At 32.6% G+C, this 22,245-nt stretch overlaps 1 protein-coding gene across 1 annotated transcript in view; it reads left to right on the forward strand.

Annotated features, from left to right (window-relative positions):
- The window catches only part of Slc4a10 (solute carrier family 4 member 10), a gene marked incomplete in the record, with an annotated part of 363,623 nt that overhangs the window by 247,450 nt on the left and 93,928 nt on the right, over positions 1-22,245 (forward strand). Inside the window, 3 exon segments of the mRNA XM_008845753.2 lie at positions 5,831-6,019; positions 17,867-17,958; positions 19,055-19,144. Of these exon segments, the coding sequence (XP_008843975.1) occupies positions 5,831-6,019; positions 17,867-17,958; positions 19,055-19,144 (371 nt within the window).

Consider the following 22,245-nt stretch of genomic DNA (forward strand, 5'->3'; position numbering starts at 1 on the left):
ATTTGTTACTGCCAAAATTTTAATAGTAATTTGATAACTTTGAAAATTGATGATTTTGAAGTTTTGTGGTGGTATATGCCTGAAATTTCAGTACTCAGGAGTCTAAGGCAGGAAGGTAATGAATTCAAGACCAAACCAGGCTACATGTTCAGACCATGCTGGAAAAAAATGTTGGTGTTTTGTGCTAATACACATGTAGACACTGCAGTGTGGATGAAAAGGAGCACAAGTATCAAAAGGTATCCTTGATCACAACATAAAGGCAAAAATTTGCAAAACTATAGTGAAAGTTAAAAACAAAAATACACCCAAACAAGCAAAGATAATCCACTTCCCCTAAGATTCATATAACGTCTATAAGCTAAGTTCTCTTTAGGCTATGTACTTAAAGCCTAAAATATTTTATACAATTAAATAGCACAATTTTCAGAACAAAGTGGGCTGCAGTGATAGTTTGTACTAAGTCAAGACTTACAGAAAATAGTCAAAATTGGAAGTCAACAAATCCCCAAAGAGAGTAGGAGTTATAGCCATTTAGTTAAATTTCTTTAGTTTACATTATGGGATCTTTCAGATACTCAATTAGCATTTTTACATTTTAACCATGAATGAAATGATTGGGTGTTTGACACTCAGGGCTTTGATAGGAAGCTCTTTGATACTCATAACCAAGTTAGGGTTTGGCATTGCTATTGTTGAGCTTGTTTCACACATGAAAAAACTCGTATATAGTAGGTTAAAGATTTTTCCTGAAGGAGTTTGTTTCTCTGGATTCAGTCAATGATGGCATTATCTTTGAAAACTAATTAATCCAAATTAATTTTATACTGGGTGTGTGTAATGGAGCTGTCAAATTCCTCAGACTAACAGCACTGGCCTTGGGACATGTCTTTTAGGATTTCACTAGGCTTTACATTTCTTAAGAATGTGGTCTCTAATGTTTCCCTTAGGAGAGTATTCTTATCAGGAAATCTAGTAATTTGACTAAAACTGTTCATTTCATAGATTTTATTGCTTAAAATTCTGTTTATTTGCCCTATCCTCCTCCCTTCTTTGTGTTTGAGCATGTAGAATACAAAGGTGAGATGTGTTAAATCTAGTTTTTCAATTACATTTTCTAAATCTATTCTTACAGTGAAAGTAGTTCAATGGAAGCCTGCTACCCAAAATAGCTTTTAGTATTCTTTCTTCTTTTCTAATTAGTCTGTGTATCTTTCTGACTCTGAAGTAGTCCAACCTGAATGTTCCATTTTCAGTGTAGATGGTAATTTAGAGGTAACATCACAGAGAAAAATATGGGTTTTACATATATTTGTGTTTTGTTTCCTAATATTACTTTTCAATAGTTAATAAAAGATTCCTTCTTATTGAGTAACCTTACTTTTTTAAAAAAATAAAAGGTATTGTTTCAGTCTTCACTTAAATCTCATTAAAATATTTTCTTCTTATAGCCTATTACTTTTTGTATTTATTGCCATTTTCATGTTATGACAATTATCTGTATTTTGTTTAATAAATATATACGTGTTATATTTTTAGGTCTTCTAAACTTTGCAAAGTTTGTACATATTCATTATTATGTCATCTCACCAGTGTTTCAAAGTGGGAAGGAGGCTCTTTTCCCCCTTTAAAAACAGGCTGCTCTTCCAGAGGACCTACGTTCAGCACCTCTTTTAACTTCAGATTCAGAGGATCTGACACCATCTTCTGGGCCCTGCTAGTACCCACCTACATATGGCACAGACATATTAACTTGTAGTCATAAAGTTTTGTTTATGATCACAAAGATGTAAAACCTAGAAAATTTTCTTGCCTATTTATCATTATATTTCTATATTTTAGGAAGTTACAAACTAAATATGTATATTAATAGGTAATTTCAACTTTCCAAAAGCTATATTTAATAGCTTGTCCTTGAGGACTCCAAAACCATGAATTTACAAAATCTGCAGCATTAGTGTTATCCAGACATTTCTCTGTAGAGGAATCTGACCTAGATATTGTTTTGGAGTGATGAAAGATTTTGCATCAGTGTTTTCATGTGTTTTTAACAGACTCGGATAATTCCTTAAAGAGATTTTGTTAGATTTAATAGTAGAAAATCCCATTTGTCTGGCAGGTCTGTCAAGAATTTCTGGTATAATTAAGGTAGGATTTTCTTTTGTGTGAAGTTAATTCAAAATATATCTATTTGCCTGTGTTTCAGGGAACTTAATAAATCTAAACTTTATCCCACAAAATATTTCTTAACCTTTTCAAGTCCAAAAATCTCTAGCCACAGTTTTTTCCATGATTTATTCTGATGTAGAAATTAATCATGTTGAAAGTGTTTCCTAATTATATTCATATACATTATAGACAATTTATGGTCTATGCTAATCTCTTTAAAATTCAGCATTATAAAGATTAAAAATGGAAATATTCTCTTTGAAGTGTGAATACTTTACCCTGATTCTGTCAATGAGAGTTAGGAAGAAATTAAAACCAAGTTAAAGTTAGTATCCTGGACAAATTATCAGTCATAGCTCACAACTCATTTAAACAACTTTTGTTATTTAACATCTTTCACTGAAGGGTAAACCAATAGTTTGTACCACTGAATGCAATGTAAAGACTTGGAGGTACAAATATATCTTTAAAAACAGGATAATTTTATGATAATCTTTAGTCTGGAAAGTAACTACTCTATAGTACTTTGTGTTTTTAGTACCCACAATGCTGCTAGTGCTGGCAACCAAGCAAAATTTAGAACTTCATTGCCCATTCCTGCCTCTGTGTGTTTGAAAGTTCAAGAAATGAATTTTCAAGGTATTTGTATGACAATTTTGAAAGATTCAGAGATTTATATAGTTTTTGTAAAAACTCATGACCTCTCATGGGGTTTAGTACTCAAGATAGATTGATTATGCTAAAGTAATTAACTAATTACAATGAAAAATGATTCTTCAGTTTTGAAACCTTTTTGCACAAGCACCACTAGGTTTTGTAGCATCTGTTTAACATCAGAATAGTGTGTTCTATTTATCTTTTTCCTTCTTGCTTCCTAACAAGATCCTGAAATTGGACTTTGGCAGGCTGAACTGTATTACTCAGGCATCATAGTCTGCTGAGATTTCAGAACTTGACTCTGGGCCTAAAACTATTATGGTTCATTATCCTTTCTTACTTTTCAAGTTAATACTGAAACATATTATTGTGGTGAAGGGAACAATGTAAGTGATTAATGAATCATATTCCCTTTGGATCTTAAATCTCACATCAGTATTTTATATTCTTAAGCAAGAAGATTAACTTTTCCAGTTCGTTATTACATTCTATAATGCTGTTATGCCATAGAGGCATAGACTGAATATTTTAAGTGACTAGTGAACAGATGAACATTTAAAAAAATATTTGCTTTCTCCTATGTAACTACTTGGAAATAAAGATTTGAAATACTGAAGAGGGGAGTCATATAATATCTTATTACTGGACCTTCCTTATAATGATGTCATATTGGTGTATTACTTAGTTTATAACTTCTATTATGATGTATAAAATACATTTTATATACATTGTCCATCCCAGCAGTTTTTCAGAGAGATGTCATATGTGTTGACAATTTTTCACTCCTTTATTTCATTTTAATTCAGAGATGTCATACATACTGATCTCTAAAGAACTGAAATATAAATTTAAATTTCATCTTCATGCCATACTTCCAGAATTGAATGAGACATTTAGATAATTTAGTGACTGACTTCTAGATATTCTACACATAAATTATTGCTAACTTCCAAATATTTGTTTTGCTTCTTTCCATTGTTATCAGAAACTGACAGAGCAAGTTGTACTCCTTATTTGAATGTGGCCTGCTCTCTAGTATTACAGTCTTGGCTGTAATACTGCCAAATATTGTAAAATGTGGACTACATTTTACATGGTTGAAAATAATAAAAAGAAAATTTTTATAATGTAGAAATTATTTGAAATTCAAATTTCAGTGTTTTTAAAATGTTTAAATGGAGCACATGCTCCTCTGTGTACATGTTGCTGTGTCTGCTTTTGTATAAGGCAGATTTGAGCAGTTGTGAAAGAAATCACTTATTAAAAGAATTGGCTACCTCTGGTTTAGAGAATTTATAATGAAGAGAAATTCTTGATCTTTCCAGGACAGTTATATGAATCTGTTTTTCATCAACAGTGGTTGGTTCATATCAGTCAGATGAATTTTCCTGGCCAGGTAAAGACAACCCTGTTTTAAAGATAAAGTGAAAAGAGCTAGCCTACTTCATCCTGGATATGGACAAGGGTATTTATTTTCTTATTGCTGCTGACAGCCACCTTATACCCATAAAGAAAATTAGCTTGAGTTTAAAATATACACCTAGAAAAGAGGAATCCAATAGCATCACAGAAAAAGGAACTAAAGCCATCCTAACTTTGATTTTTCTGTTCTTCGAGCCAATCAAATGAATCAATTTAGCTAGTGTGATTTGTATTTTGTATTATTGATAAACCCAATTTTGTTTCTACTTGTTACTATTATAAACTATGAGTGTATTGAACCCAACACAAATTTCAAACAGAGACCCATACCCTTGTTAATAGAAATTGCAAAGAAAAATTTCTACTGGGAAATTACTTACTGACAGCTTCAATACACCAGTCAGTGCCTTAGGGGCCTTAGGTCACTGGTCAACATATGAAATAGATATTACTTCTACCTTTCAGGTAACAGTATCATTATTATTAAACTTTGTAAGATCACATAACTAGAATGTTGTAGAGTGGATCAAGTCTGTCTCCTTAGTCCATTTCCTTTTTCTACTGAAAGAAATCCAAGTTTATAAGGGAAAAGTTTGCTAATACTGAAGCCTTCGGTGTACTTATGGTAGCAGGATGTAGTTCATTGTGACCTGCTTTATATACACTGCACTTTAAAAAGCTAATGAGAGCTAATATTTATATTCTGAAAGCAAACTAATTATGCTGAGGTCCATTGAAGTGATATTCAAATTTAGACTTCAAATTTCCCTACCTATCTACTTACTAACATTCTTGATTCTATGTATAACAAATATCAATTTACTTAGTTAATGGTCTTCTGAAATCTTGCTTTCTATGTTTTGCAGTTATATTATTTGTTATTTAACCACATTCTCAAGAATCAGATTGAGAAAGGGATGACTTTATGACAAATTATAGAATGTTTGCTTCCTAAATACAGGCAAGCAGGTAGCTGGCTATGTCTCCTTTGGCTCCTTGGTTTACTTGGAGGAAACAAGAAAATTGTTTTCTATTAGAAAGTGGGTGAAAACAATATTAAAATATAAGTATAAACCCAGGTATCATAGTGCACATGTGTACTTTGAGCTCTTGGGTGACTTAGAAGTTTGAGGTGTAAGTTTGAAAGTAACCTGAGCTGTGTAGAGAGAATTTCACATACATATATTTGTGTGTGTGTGTGTGTGTGTGTGCATGTGTGTGTAAATTTATGACCATTTTTTAGTTCTAAACATCTGAATTATTTTGATGCTAACCTCATAAATATTCTTTTCCATTATGGTGAATAATGAATAACATAACTTTTTCCTCAATATTATTCAGTGTCTTTGTAAAAAATTAAGAATTGTTTTAAATTAAGTGGTTTATAATGAAAACTTGCATGTTTCCTATGTAGACATTCTAGAAAAGGTAAACAACACATTTAGAGGTTTTCAAAGGAGTTCATTCCTATTTTAATATGAATAACATTTGGTGTATACATTTTTAGATTCAGCAGTTCACTGCTAAAATTTGTAGGACAGGAAAGCTGTGCTCCTCATATTCTTCTTCCATCCCGCATCAGATATGGTCCTTGACCAGCAAATCAGCTCAGGTCAGCTGAATGAAGACATACGTCACAGGGTCCACGAGGCACTGATGAAACAGCATCATCACCAGAATCAGAAAAAACTCACCAACAGGATTCCCATTGTCCGATCTTTTGCTGATATTGGCAAGAAACAATCAGAACCAAATTCCATGGATAAAAATGGTAAGTGCTCTTCTATATCTACTATAGGTCCATGAAATATAAAATTACTTCTGAATATTGAAAACATTTTATTTGAAAATGTTTTATTGAAATTCATATTTTTTCATTACAATTGTTTCTTTTTGTATGTTTATACTAAATAATACTCTGTTTTTCATTGTCAGCTTGTAGGACTTTTAACAAAGAACTTGTTTCTAGAAAGGTTCATGAAAGAGTACAAATAAACCATATTTAATGAAAGCTTATGGATTCAAACATAGCAGATATAAATGGAGCATGTCTTGCATCTTACCCAAAGTCCTAGCCTCTGCCTCATAGCTTAGATAATAATGCAATGCTCTGATTTATGTTGTAGGTGGTCTTCGAACTTAACCAAGTAATGATCACCATTTATTGTTTGTGGAAAAAAAGTATGTTTCATTTTCCTCATAATTAGCAAATTTCATTAGATATAATTGATTGAAAAGGTCCACCAGAGCACTGCTTGTGGCTCCACGGAGATTAAGCCTGTTTCCTGCTCTTGAGCTCATTACTGTTTTCAGTGTAGCATTGGGATATCTAAGGAGCCTCCTCACCATGTTTATACAACAGCATAGTTGACCATTATTATTTTCTAGAAACACTATACTCTTTGTTTCTTCCTTGAATCTCTTTCAGCTTTTCATCATTTACTAGTGAAGTGCTTAGGACTCTCTTATTCTTGTAGTTTCACAAAGGAAAATGAAGTTACCATGAAGATAATATGAATTTGTTACTCTTCTATCAACTTCAAATGTTTTCCATTCTAAAGGACAAAAAACAATGGCCGAGGATGTGGCTTAGTTGGTAGAGTGCTTGTCTGGCATGCACAATACCCTGGGTTTGATGCCAGTACCTTCATAAACTGGGTGCATGCCTATAATACAATAATTTAGGAGGTGGAGACAGTAGTATCATAAGTTCAAGGTTAATCTCAGCTACATACAGAGTTCAAGATCAGCCTGGGACATGAAATCCTGATTAAATAAATAAATAAAAGTCAAATTAATGAAAATGCTTCAGTGCTTTATTAGAAAAGCAGATTGAGCACAATACATGTCTTAACAGAACAGACTATTTATATTATTGTCTTTTCAAAAGCTTCAGAAATACTTTACATACAAGTAAGTGAAAATGGATTTATTTTAGACTGTGTATTGTATGGGAATTTTCACCAGTTTTCATGCTAAATCAAATACACAAAAGCAAATATAGAAGAAATACTTTAAAGAATAGGCACAATTTTGTCTGAGTATAGGACTTAATGTTGAGTAATATGTTCCTAATGGAAAAATTAGTTTTAAAATATTTATTTTATATTTATAAATATGACAGAGGTACATTTTTAATTGAAAAGCACTGTAACTGGTTATCCAGGAAGACTTTCTAACTCTGGGGACTATTCTGCTATACTCTGTGTACTCTAATTTCTCTGTTGTGTAGTTTACCTTCCCATATTGATTATATACCTTTATGAGAAGATATCTCCAGTTTTTTTTACACATTTTAAAGCTAACAGAGGCATCTGTTCTTAGAATTTTTGTTTTTAAATTTCTGATAAAGCTAATACACAAAACTGGAATACAATAGCCTATAATTGACTAACGATAGATCATTGTTGTTATATAGAATACACTAATCATAACAAGGAAAGTTCCCTAAAAATGTTATGAGCATGTTATGGCATACATCAGTTTATATTTGTAGGTTCCACTGACTACTCTGAGAATGTATAGCTCACTATAAGAGAAAAATACGTTTAAGTAAATTCCTATTTTAAACATTTTGATTTAAAATACATAATACATATAAATGGAAACTGAAGATTTTGTAATATGAGAGACATAAATGTATCTTTTTTTCTTTCCAAAAGGAGGCTTGAGGACAATTTTACTAGAATTTAAAAGAGAAACCTCAGAACAGGCAAGCTGTAAATCTTGGCAGCTTCCTGGAGGAGGAGAATGGGGAAGAGAAGGAAAAAAAAACATGTGTTTTTGGTGGTATTATTTTTATAATGCAAATACTTATTTATTTGGGCAATGCTAAGAAAACAAAGCTAGATTGTTAATAATTTTGACAAGTTTATTTGATTCTAAAAACCTTATTAAAATATACCCATGTTCTAATATCTACCCACTCCTTTGGGATCTTTTGGATAATTAAACTTCAGTCTTCATTTCATTATTACTCTTTTTTAAAAAAAATATTTTTATTGAATTTTTGCGTATTTCATACAGAACATCTCAATCAGTCTTAATCATTTTTCTACTTCCAGCCCCACTGGTGCCCTCCCATATCCCTCCAACTGGAATTAATTCATACATTCTGTCATTTGTGTTAAGGCCTATTGTGTCATGTGAGTGTCCCCAGATGTTCCTCAGTGCAAGTTCATCTACTGAGGTCTAGTCAGTCTATCTACAGTCCCTCATTTTAAGAAGATCAGCTCTTCCTCACCCAGAAGTAATCAGTTGTCAATATTTCTTCAGCTAAAATTGGGGTCTGCTGTCCATTTTCCTAGTTCTATGCTGGGTTTTTGTCTGCTTGAGCTTGCACGGGACTTCTGTATGCTGACACCATTACTGTAGATTCATATGAGTGAGATCCCAGGAGCTTGTAGGACTCTGTTTCCATATGGTTATGCATCTCCTCCCTGACTCTTACAACTTTTCTGCAGTGGTCCCTGAGCCCTGGGTGGGTAAAGTTTAATATGGGAGTTTTCTCCAAGGACCAGCGTTCTGCAAACTCTTAATCTCTATGCTTTGGCCATTTGTGACCTTTTATGTTCCTGGTCCTCTGTTGCATGAGTGAGTTTCATTAATGAGAACTGAGAGATGTATTAGTGATCTCGTTACCCCTGTTCTATGTTCTGTGAACCTTAAGTGTAGAGGTCGCATTAAGATGTGTCACTTAGGCCTTCACAATTCATAGATAATGTCTGTGTGTGATCACTTATGGTACTTGGTAATAGTCTCCGCCTGGTGCAAAAGAAGCTTCTTTGATGAGTGGTGACTGAGATATTTATCTGTAAATATAAGAATACATATTTTGCACATAGTAAGAAATTAGTCTAGGGATGTGACAGTCTTTGGGTTTTCTATAAGAAAGCCATGTGTAATTGGTTTTGTTTACAGTACCACCCTTGAGTTTCCTCCCATTGAGTGGGCTTTTACTCTAATTAGGTCACTGCTGATTAGCCCCAAGATAAAAGTGCTATTGCTGCACCAATGTTAATTGCTGTGCCAGCCATTGATATAGTTATTTGGTCTTGAAGCTGGTGTTGGACCATCGATTGATGTTTTCCCTTGGCACCTTCATAGTGCTCTCCAAAGCTATGATAGCTAGCCTTCAGGGGAAGTGGCTTCCAGGTCAGTTCCAGGTCCATTGCTCCAAATCTTGTGTCCAAAGTATGTTCTGTCTTCAGCAGTACGGTCTTATCTTCAAGCTCTGTGAGGCAATCAAGGGCTGTGGCAGTAGACTAAGTAATTTGGGGGGTCTCTCTAACCACCCTAGCCAACAATTCAAAGGAAGATGTCTCCTGTCTGGCACTGTTTCTTGTAGTGTTTTGCACATAACCTTTAGCTATACACTTCGACTCATGCAGAGATACTGTATGTGTAATTTGTCCTTAGGTAGTTGGACTAATATGATTCCCTCTAGTTTTTTAAAACTAGCTAGGGATTGCTTAGCTCTCCTCTCTCTCTCCGTGTCTAACCCTTCCACCATGGTGTCCCCATTAAAAGTGTCCCCATTTTCCCCATTTCGCCCTTGATAATTTAGCCAGTCTCCTATGGTCTCACTTCTTTTGAGCTTTCTTTCCCTTTATCCCAAAGGTTCCTTGTATACCCCTCCCATTTAAATAGTCCCATTTTTTTCCATTTCTCCCTTAGTAATACCTGCCTCCTACTGTTCTCTCTCAGGTTCTTTCTTTGCCTTTACCTCCCTGGTTCCTTTCCGTTATTCTGGTTCCTGCAGTTCTATCTAGATATGTGCTCACATATAAGGATTTGGTCCATTTCATTACTCTTATTGGAAATCAAATAATAAAATACATAAGAAAGACACATGTTTCTTCAAAGAGGTAATGATCTTGGATAGTGAAATTGCTATAATGTTTAATTTTTATTGGGAATAGTGTTTACTTTTCAAAGTTTTCATTGCACTTTTGGAAGGAAGAAGGCATGGAATTTACTGAACTGATCATTTATTGTCATATGCAGACCTAGACTTATTGTTAGTGCTTTAAGCTTAAGTTAAGTTTAGAAGAGATCACAGAGTAATAGCTATGGAATTATAGCTGTGAATCACAAGTCTGTGTACAAATACATGTGCATATAAGGTTCAAGGAGAATGTGCTTTTTATCTCATTTACAAATTGGCTTAGTTTTTCTAAAAACTAAGATCTGAATGATTCTGTTACCTTTATATGAACACATACAAATCTTTTCAGGGCATGTGTTAGGGTAATAAAGCCTTGGAAACACTTGTAATAAGATTCATATATCCAATTAAATATTGTTGCATAGTATGCTGTCAGCAGCAGTTTTCTAAGCCTAGGCTTATAACACCTCCTTATAACTCTGTTTTGCTTCCTCGCACACTTTACATAATTATGTGTGCTGAGAATTCTGAAAATAGGTATAGACTTCATTGATTTAGAAATAACTCTCCTACCCACAAGTGAAGAAAGTGCGAAAGACCTTTACTGCTAAGGCGCTCAATCTACTTATGAACTCTATAAACTGACAAACTCTAGGTAAACAAACAAATTTAAATTCATAGCATAAATACAGATTGGTCATTGTTTTAAAACATGAAGTAGAGAATTTGTTTGGTATAAAAATATAAGGAGGTGTAGTGGAATTTTAAAACACCCAATAGAGTAAATGTAATAGTCTCTATTCTAAAAAAAATTTTCAGCAAAATACTTCACCCAGAAAGACTGACTTTTAAGACTATAGAACTGGAATTGAATAGAGTGGGGTATTTTCTAGAAACTTGAAAACAGAGTGTTTTCTTTTAAAAGCATAGAGATAAAAATAAGTTCTCTCCCCTTGTTTAATAATGCTTTTGCTTTGGGTCAAAACAATTGAAATGCTATAAAAAATCAAATGATACATAAATAAATCTTTAAAAAACAAGTAGACTGGCGCTGGAGAGATGGCTCAGTGGTTTAGAGCACTGGCTGCTCTTGTAAAGGACCCAGGTTCAATTCCCAGCACCCACATGGAGACTAACAAGTGTTGGTAACTTCAGTTCCAAGGGGGTCTGACGCCCTCTTCTGACCTCCATGGGCATTTCATGACATGGTGCACTTACATACATGCAAGGAATACATTCAGACACATAAAATAAAAATAATAAAATATTTTAAAAAAATAAGTAGAAGAAGGTCTATGTTTTTAATTGAACACTTCCTTGACTATGTTACCTTGGTTGTATTCCTAAGGGTTAAACTTCGAGACAATACACTTCAAATGTGGATAATCCATGTTTTATAGATTACATGAGCAAAATAGTGTATTTTCTTTCTCTTCTCTTTTCCCAGCCCATACCTTCTATTTATTTTTTTTCATAGTAGTTTATGATCATTTGTCCATTTCACCTCTGAATACACTGGTTTATACACACACACACACACACACACACACACACACGCACACATGCACACATGCACACACGCACCCATATATTTGTGTTTTGGTATTCTGCACATTCTTCTCAGGGCTAAAATGCGAGATGCTATGGATTCACCATGCATTTTTAATGCCACCATGCTGTGTTTAACTTTCACTTTTCATTAAGCATCAAAACTGTGAGAATTAAATGACTGATTCTGATGTTTCAATAAAAAGTGACAGTTACATTTGGCAAAACAATGGCAAAAATAATAGAAAATAATATTTACTTTGATATTAGAACCCTGAAAATGTAGTGAAAATAATATCTAAAATATTCAACTAATTTCTTGAATCTAAAATGCTTTTCAAAGAAATTGTGTTTGGTTGAGTGACTTAGAAACCAAAATAAATTTTTCCTCTTAGTTATCATTTAGGTCATGTATTCGTTTATATATTGAAACCTTTGGATTACAAATCTCTTATACAGTGTTATTTCTCTCCTGATTATATGTTTTGGCTAATAATTTGGGATTCTTGATTTCCTTGTGTAGGAACCTTTGTTCTGTCCTGTCCCTCACTCTGTTCCTTTTCCTCACATATTCTTTTCTTTCCTAATTAGACTATTTTTCAGGTATGATTTTTATTTAAAATCACAAAAGGGGTAACAGAACAGAGACTCCATAATTTACTGTTCAAAGCCATGCATAATATAGAACATTTAGATTTGGAAGGATGGGATATGTATTGACTCTTTTACCTGCATAGATTGCAGTCTTTAGTGCAATATACACATATTTATTATGAATGATCTTCTTCTGTGGGTTTTGAAACCTAGTTTATTGTCTTCAAATTAGTTCTGTTTTAATGCTCTATTTTTATAGCAGATGCATGATGTCTTTATGTGTTTAGAAATTTGTTTTTCTGTTTTATAAAACTGTTATAAATAAGAGTGTGTATTACTTATTCATCATAATAATCTACTCTGAAATAAAGATAAAGCTAGACTATTACCTCTTAGAATTTCTTGAGAGAAAGTATATTAAGAGATTCATATAGATTAAAGAACTTAAACATTGTTTTTCACTGTTGCAAGATATTAAAATTTTATTGATTGTGGACACAATTGATATCTCTGTTTAGAGACTGTATTGTCATTGAGCTTTGGAAAACTGACTACATCTTAAGAGCAAACATATTTCTAAGATGATGTGTTTAACTTTGTTAAATTTTATAGTATTTATTTTAAAGCATACAGAAATTTCTCTAAGTTTAATTACATGCATATTTTTTTCTGTTTTCGAAGTGTAACTCACCTAATCAACATTTTCTAAATATTTATCTCTCTTTCTCCATGTTTTCTATTTCCATAAATAAATGTACTGTTACACATGTATGTAACTTTGTCATTCATCTCTGTATTTCTTTATTTTGCTCTGTCTTGTGTCTGTCTCTAACAGGCTCATCTCATCTCTGTACCTCCCTCATCTCCTACTCTTTGGGTACTCTAAATGCGTTGAAGGTTCTGAGGTAGTGTAAACCAGCTTGGACTCTAGGAAAATAGCACTGTACTTCCATGTCTTCATCCCAGTTTCCTTCTACTACATATGATTTACATTGGATTAAGCGGTAGCAAATAATGATATACTTAGGTAATAAACTATTCTATTGATTTGAATTATGCTAAATAAAAAATTTTAAATTTATATTTTACAATACTTATGCATACAGTTTGCTGATGGGATAGAACTATATGTAAAAGCTCAAATATGATTCAAAGAAAATCAAACGATAATATAAATGATACATAATATACACATTAATTAATAATATATTAAATACATTAAATTTTTAAAACTAAACTAAAATAAAAAAACTGAGACTCAATGGGCCTGGAATTAGCGTGTATGGTAAATAGGAGGATGATGTTAGATTTCTCAAATATTTACATTTAAATTTGTGACAGACAGCAGTTAGAATTAATGATATCAACTTTCATGAGGTTTTCAATAATTTACACTAAATAAAATAAGATTATTGAATTAAAAGGCATTTCTTTATGGTAGTTTCATGTCTTAAAATTATTTAGATATTATAAAACAAAGACAAACGAACTTCAAAATGACTGTCAATTATATGCTATTTTAACAGGGGCAGCGATCAGTGCACAAAGTGAAGAGCAGTGGAGAGAAAGTGGCAAAAATCTTTTTGTTTGCAAGCTCTGTATCTTAGTGATTACAAAAGTTGTCACAAATAGCACTCACAAAGTTTCCACATATACAAGAGTACTAATTTCTAAGTTTGTACTAGTTTTTCTTTGGAAAGAAAATATCCTTACAAATTCTTTGCTATGCTATTAGAAAACAGTTACCATGACTATAATTGTCATTCTGTGAAATACTATTCCCATAGACATCAGCAGTTGATTAAGTATGCCCTTTCAATTCCCAAATGTGTATATTCATTTTATGTAATAGCCTTTGAGTTCATGAAATTCATTTTGGACTCTAAGACAATGAACATCTTCTAAATGTTGGTAATAGTTTAATGAAGTAAAATTCTAGGCAAATATTATAATTGACAATACGATTAGGAATAACATTTTTCTATATGAGGTTTCTAGTAATCCTGTGGACTATAACCATATGTGAATTACAGTTTTGAATATTTTTCGGTATATGGTAAAAAAAACTGAGCTTCATTTAAGGGCTTGTATTTTTCCTAAATTACTTAAACCATTTTTTTAGTTTAATTCTTTAATGATACCTGCACTGTTTTCAGTACCCTGCTAAGTTGTCAAAACTGCTTAATGTAGCTGGGTGTGGTGCATACCTTTAGTCCCAGCACACAGAGGCTGAGACAGGCAGATTTCTGTGAGACTGAGGCCAGCCTGGTTTACATAGTGAGTTCCAAGTCAACTATAGCAACAGGGAGACCCTGTCTCAAAAACAAAATAAAACAAGTAAAAACAAAACACAAAACAGCACAATTTAAAAACCCACAAAACTGCTTAATATGCATTATTTCACTTTAATAATTTAAAGTATACTAAGTAATCTTTTAGTAGTAACACTAAGAGTTTAAATGCTATTTAAACTTTGAAAGGCTTTTCGTGTGACAAATATATTTAACTATTAGTCTAAAATCGAAAAGACACAGAATACTTGTGGTTTCTATACCCACATCATAGGATTTTGTATGTTTGTGCTTTGCCCCCTGCATTAGTAGTCATTCTCTGGGCAGGTCTATACTCCAGAAATAGCAAGGGTCTTACTGATATCCAGTATGTTTCCTGTTTAATACTCAAAACTAGGTCATTCTCAATATCACTTAAAATATTTAGAGAATATCCTTCTTGATTAGTAAATAATCGCTCTCTGTTTATCAGCTTTATAACACAGTATTTTATTATTTTTTCATCTTAAAACAGGAATAACATAGACAATAAATCTTGAAGTACATTACTTATTACAGTTGTCACATAGTATCAGCACATTTGATGATCACAATTATTTACAAGATGAAATATCAGTGCTAGTGTTTAAATATAGTTCATGATCTGAAGGTAACTTATGAAATATTCTTCCTAAAACATAAAAGTGAAAATAAAAACCAGTCATTTTCAAATTTTAACTTCTAGCATATTTTTATTTGATTAAATCTCTTAAAAATTGATTATGAATTGGAATCACCTAAATTACCTAAACCATTTTTTTAGTTTAATTCTTTAATGATACCTACACTGCTTCTATGATACCTTTCACACTTTCTATGTTGTAATACAGAATTAACTAATTGGCCTTCCATGTAGTTTCATACTATATGAAGTAAATTATTTTAAGAAAGCAGAAATATGCTTATTTATTATTCTATGTTGTTTTGCCACTCAATTCTATAGAACATTCAATAAATTTACATTTAAATATATCTAATGTTCTAACTCATGAAAATATGGAGAAATGTTGTGAAACTGGTGATTGAAGACATCTCTTAGTAGCACAACTGCATTATGTAAAAGATTTTTAAAGATTACAATTATTATTTTGAGAATGGTCCATTGAATGGCTGCTAATGAACAGTCCACGGTCATAGCTGTTCATTGCAGTTAGAGATGGGAGAATCAAAAGGCTTCACAGAGCTTGTCTAATATTCCTCTGAAGGCTGTAAACTTCCTAGAAATATGTATCCTAAAATTAGAACTTGTGAATATGGTTTGAGATGAATTGGCTTTAAAAAGTCTTTTTTTTTTTTTTTAATGGTCTTTTTGAGACAGGGTCTCTCTGTAGCCCCAGCTATCTTGGAACTCACTATGTAGACCAGGGTGGCCTTGAACTCACAGAGATCCGCCTGCCTCTGCCTCCCAAGTGCTGGGATTAAAGGCGTGCACCACCACACCTGGCAAAAAGCCATTTTGTTTTTATCTTCATCAGATATATTATTTTGCTGTTTAGTGAAAGCAGAAAAATATTTAAATTCAAGAATATTAAATCTATTATTTTTAATTTTAATTTTTTTTTGTTTTTTAGAAGAAGCATTTCTATACAGCTTTAACATACCCAATAACAATTTCCAGAGCAAAGACACATCTTTTTCAAAAGTGGCTATAAAATTTTTAGGTTCACAGTTGAATTAATACAGTTATGCCATATTGAACTCAGTGTAAACCCCGTAAGACATAAAATTAAATGAGCTTTTAACCTTTAAAAAAGATCTCCCTTTCATTTTAAATTATACTGTTTCTTACAGAAATACTCATTGTTTTTGCTAATAACACTTAGATGTTGGTGCATGTGTCTCTAATCTGTATGTATCTGATTATTACTAGTCGTGGTTGGTTGCACTCGGATCCTTGGCACCTGTATATGGATATAAAGTCATCAGGTAGATTTCAATGGTAATATTTTTCACCTCTACTACTATATCCATACACAGGTGCCAAAAAATCTATTATTTCTAATTGTAATTCAGAAAATGTCTATTAATAGATGATCACTGATTGAGAGGCTCACAAGTCTAAACAGTAAAATTGTACTAGTGTTTAAAATGAATAATTTTTTACTCATACTTAGTGATTTCCAAGTAACAAAAGAATAACAGCTTTCAGGGAGAATTTGAAGAAACTTTTTCTCATAAATATTATCAAACTTTAGAGAAGTTAATAGTTGCAACAATTAGAATAAAAATAAAGGCAAATTCTGAATAAAAGTATAATTTCAGCACATGGAAAAGTTAGGCACAGAGAGTTTATCTGTCATTTGAGATCATTGAAAGTAAAAATGGGTTTTTGAAGTCAGTGAGGTAAGAACATGCATGTGGTGAAGGCATCAAAGTTGAGTTGTCATTACCCATGTCACAGCAAAAGTAATAGCTAAAGATGGGGCAAGAATGGAAACATATCTGGAATCAAGCAAACTGGGGAAATTATCATTTAACTGCTAACTAGGGACTGATAACAGATGATTTGATTGCAAAGACTCTTCCAGATGATGGAATTTAATATATTTTAGCCATTGTCACATTCCAAGCTCTGCCATCCCGATAGATAACTCATCTTCCATACAGTGGAAGAAGCTGCACAATTTTTCACTAGTGTTCATGGAAAACAAATGCAACTCAAGTTTATTGATCTTTCTCAGATAGGAGATGAATATCAGTGTGCTTACATAATTGAATAGTCACAGCAGGAAACCACATATGTTTCTAATGAGCTCCTACCATAGATATCTTTAAATATTATTGCTAAAGAACTTACTGATTTTGATTTTAGATGTAACAGAGCCTTAAAAAAAAAACACCGAGTACTGATCAGATAGTTATTCTGCATATTTTCATTTAAATTTTTTTTCAGTAAGAGCTCGAGATTTGTGTTTCTTTTTCATATATGATATTCATTTTGATTGATATTTAGAAATTAATGAACTTTATAGATTATCATTAAATTTAATTTTAGGCATCATTTCTTCAGAGAGAATAATCATTTAGAGTTCTAAACTGAGAAGTCATTTTAAAATTCTTGATTGATTTCTCCCATTTCTATCTGTAGTTGATAAGTTTTTGGTTGATGTAGATCTATTTATATTGATCTCTCATGCTTAACATCATATGCTCATTAAAAATCCTACTTAGTTTAGTTAAACTGAAGCTCATATTTCACTCACTAAGTCTAGAACTATGTAACTAATTGTTTATGTTCTGTAATAACAATCTCTTTTAGCAGGTCAGGTTGCTTCTCCTCAGTCTACTCCAGCCTGTGTTGAGACTAAAAATGATGTTAGCAGAGAAAACAGCACTGTTGACTTTAGCAAGGTAAGCTTTTCTCTCCTCCATCTAAGTAAACTGCTAAATGACTACCTATTTTTAAGAGGTGTTGATGCAAGTTTTTGCATGCCTTTTTTCCTGGATTCTTAACGGAAGCTTGAAATTGTTGGAGAAAATGTTAGCATTCAGTTCACAGGGAATGTCTTGAAATTGTTGGAGAAAATGTTAGCATTCAGTTCACAGGGAATGTCTTGAAATTGTTGGAGAAAATGTTAGCATTCAGTTCACAGGGAATGTCTTGAAATTGTTGGAGAAAATGTTAGCATTCAGTTCACAGGGAATGTCTTGAAATTGTAGAAAATGTTAGCATTCAGTTCACAGGGAATGTCTTGCCTATTGGAGGAAACAAATGTCTAAGTTTTATGAAAAATCTTTTGGATCCAAACACTTCATATGGCAATAAAAGGAATAACTAGACTTCTTAGGAAGCTTAATATATTGTTTAAAAATATTTGTTAGCTTTTTCCTCTCAAAATTATTTTCCCTTTAATGGCAGAGAAATAAATGACGTAAAGCTTTAGCATTGTTGTATTTTGAGGAACTCATTGTAAGGAATCCCTAGAAGGTAAAACAGCAGGATTTTGAATAAAAACATATTAAGAACTGATTGTGTTGAGAGATACATTTGGTTAGAGATGGTCTAAATGAAATAATTTGTTTAAATATACACCAAGAAAATAATGAGTTAGTGAAAATAACATGATTTTGGTTAATACATTCCAGACCTCACTTGTGTGCTGTTATAAGCTATGACAAAGTAACAATTGAATAGAACAGAGAAGTTTCAATGTTCATAAAAAATAAGAATGTTAAACAATTCACTTTATCTGAGTGACTGAAATAGTAATAACTTAGAGATAGTATTTTGATAAATCCCAGTGACTCAGTGGGAGGCAATGGGATGGGTGGCAATGTGATGAAGTAACCTGAATTACAGTGCTGAAGAGAGTTGTCAGTTCCTTGAAGCTGTTAGCATCTTTGGGACAATGCTTACATGTGCTGAGTCTAGTTATGTGCATGCTCTCCCTTTGGTGCCTGGTGGGAGCATGATGTGCCAGCTTAAGTCTGTTAATTATGCGTGCAGGGACTGGGAGGCCAACAAAAGGGGCATGCTAGTCCATGTGGGATGAAACAAAGGCATGAAAAAGGACCTCCACACCCGCAAGAGAGAGAGGTGAGGGCATATATTTGGGCTCTATTTCTACAGTAATTCAAAGCTCATTTCACTGTACGGAGGCATATGATTCAAATAGTAAACCAGTTCAAATGTATTCCATCTGCCACTCTAAAAATTCTTTTTAAAGCATTACATCTTCATTCATCTGCAAGTTATAATAAAATTGTCACAAACTGCATGCATTTAATTTCTTCAGTTCTTAATTAAAAACAGTATCTTTAAAGTAATGACATAAAAGTATTAATTATCTAATCATGAACAGTATAACAAGGGCTTAGTCTTGAAAGCAATGATTTTTAAACCATGTAGATCACCTTTTCAAATAAATTACTTTTTAACTTTAAAAAAAAATCCTTAAAGTTTGAATTTTATATTTCCATGCCAATTAGGATTTGTGCATGACCCATCTTTGTAGTCTTCAGAAATACTCATCACCACGAAAGGAAAATAAAGATAGCCAATTGAAGATAGTCTCATCTCTGCACCCCCAACAATTAGAACTGCAGAATGTGACAAATTGAGAAAGAGCATATGATCTTGAATACTATCACTATCTCTAGCATTTCCATGTCACCTCATCATGGAGTTCTCTAAGCTTTAGCCTTTTCATTGCTTACAATAAAAATCATATACGTTTTTGTTATTGTTATGAAGAGTTAGAGACAATAGCCTAGTAGAGTACTGGCCATAAAGTAGCTACTTAATGACTATTGTATTAATGGTGGGAATGGTAATGTTGAAATAAATTCCAGACCAGAATTTAATGTTTTGGTTCCCACTGGATCTTTAGTATCATAAACAAATATTTGAGTTATATTTGTTGAATAAATTCTACAGAATTCAAATTAATTAGTCTTTGGTTTGAGAATTATAAAACAAAATAAAAATGCTTCTAACTTTATAACCTGGTAGAGCAAAGAATTAGGGTTTGGAAAGAACTGTTATGATCCATCACTATGGAGACAATTCTTAGTGACAGATTTTTCAGGTATGCAAGCTAAGGTATTTTTAAACTGCTGATTTCAGCTTGGTGGTAACTTTATTAAAATTTAGCTAATTTCCATGTTATTCTGTCCGGTTAAATATTTTAAGTTTTTATGTGTAGATTTTAAATCAGAAAAACTCAAGATATTAAAAGGCCTTTTTTTCCTGTAACTTGATCCTATGTTTCATCAGTCTTCAATCTACACATTTTTAGCCTCACCACTGAATAGGTTCATCAGGTTCATTCATTTAAATAATGACCTAGACCATAATCTGTTGTGTCAAATTTTTACTCCAAAGAGTAGGAACATCAAAATACTATTTGCATTTTTGCTTTTTATGCACCCAATAGAAGATAGCTTTTTTGTTTCAACTGTGATTCCTTTATTTCAAATGTTCTAAAGAAGGCATCATGTATTTCCTAAATGGAAAGAACCTTCTTTTGCATTTATCTGCAATAGATGACATATATTAGGGGTAGCATACCTTGGGTATCTCATTTTGGAAAAAAGCTGAGAGCAGGAGAGTTTAAATGAATCACCTCCTCAAGGTCACTTTAAAGTGTCAAATATTATTTGTCCATAAAGAATCAATTAAATTTCTTCTGGTTTCACTGATACACTTAAGACGTATGCTTTCTCTTTAAATTTTCATCTCCCTTTCCTTCCACTCTCAGTATGTGGCTTCAACAGGCATTTTCAGTTGCACTGTGATCATTTTTCTCATTTTGCTGTTTCCACCAACAGCTACTGTCTCAACTAGTTAGAATAAGGCATATTTACCATTTGGTATAATGCTGGGGCCTACAGAGACTAGAAATATGAGTGAAAATACAGACCCCAAAGAAAATTCTCTGACTCCTTTAAGGTTCTCTTCAAAGCACTAGAAATTTCTAGGATTTCTGTCCATCAATTTTAAGTGTTTGAATCCACCAGAAGGTTGTCTAAGAAATGTAATTGCAGGGGCTACAGAGATGACTCAGCCATTAAGAGCACTAACTATTCTTGCAAAGGCCCCAGGTTTGGTTCCCAGAAGCCACATGGTAGCTAACAGCCATCCTAAACTCCAGTTCCAGAGGCTCTGATGCCCTCTTCTGGACTGCACAGGTGCTGTATGCATATGGTACACTTACATGCATGCAGCAAAACACTCATACTCATAAAATGGAAATAAGTAAATTTTGTTTAAAAAAGAAACATATTGCAACCTAGACCCTAGAAGCTCTTTTTAGGTAGCGCAATTTTATATAAGATTAAATTGTGACTCCTAATTTTACTGAGAGGTAGGAATGTTGTCAAATGTTTCCTTTTGAATTATGTAGTATTATAAATATGAAAATACATAGCATAATATAATCTGAAAATATATAATGATTAATGTACTTTCATCTTGCCCTAATATGCAGCTAGTCTAATAATAATATAATGTCATCAGTGATATATAATTACTCCCTGTAGTCCCAGTTGTCCTGGAACTCACTATATAGACCAGGCTGATGTTGAACTCATAGAGATCCTCCTGCCTCTGCCTCTCAAGTGCTGGGATTAAAGGAGTATGCTACCATGCCCAGCCACATATGTATGTGTTTGTGTGTGTGTGTGTGTGTATGTGTGTGTAATTTATTGTATATTTAAAATAAAATGATAAATTACTTATCTTGAAATCAGATTCTTTATACACTAATGCCTTTTCCAAATAATAGACATCGATGATATATTATGTTTAATATATCATATAATATATCATATATAATAATCATATATAATTTAAAAATCATGTGTAATGGTCACAGCTTTTGTGATGTTAAACTACTCTAATATACTATGTAATCATTGATTTAAATAAATTTCATCTTAAAACACTTAATTCTATATTTATTGTTTCCCTGAAATACATACTTTAATAGGAAAGACTGAAATTTACTGAGTTATAAATGAATTTCAACTAAGACTTATATAGGTGGAATTTAAATTTCAGGTATGCTTAATATATCTCAATGATAAATTTCTTACTTTTTAAATTAAAAATGTATTACATCAATATGTATATGTGTGTTATGCTTTTGTGCCAGTCTCTCTCTCTCTCTCTCTCTCTCTCTCTCTCTCTCTCTCTCT

Source organism: Nannospalax galili, unplaced genomic scaffold (assembly GCF_000622305.1).
Source record: "Nannospalax galili isolate Female #2095 unplaced genomic scaffold, S.galili_v1.0 scaffold540, whole genome shotgun sequence".
Classification (NCBI taxonomy): Eukaryota; Metazoa; Chordata; class Mammalia; order Rodentia; family Spalacidae; genus Nannospalax; species Nannospalax galili.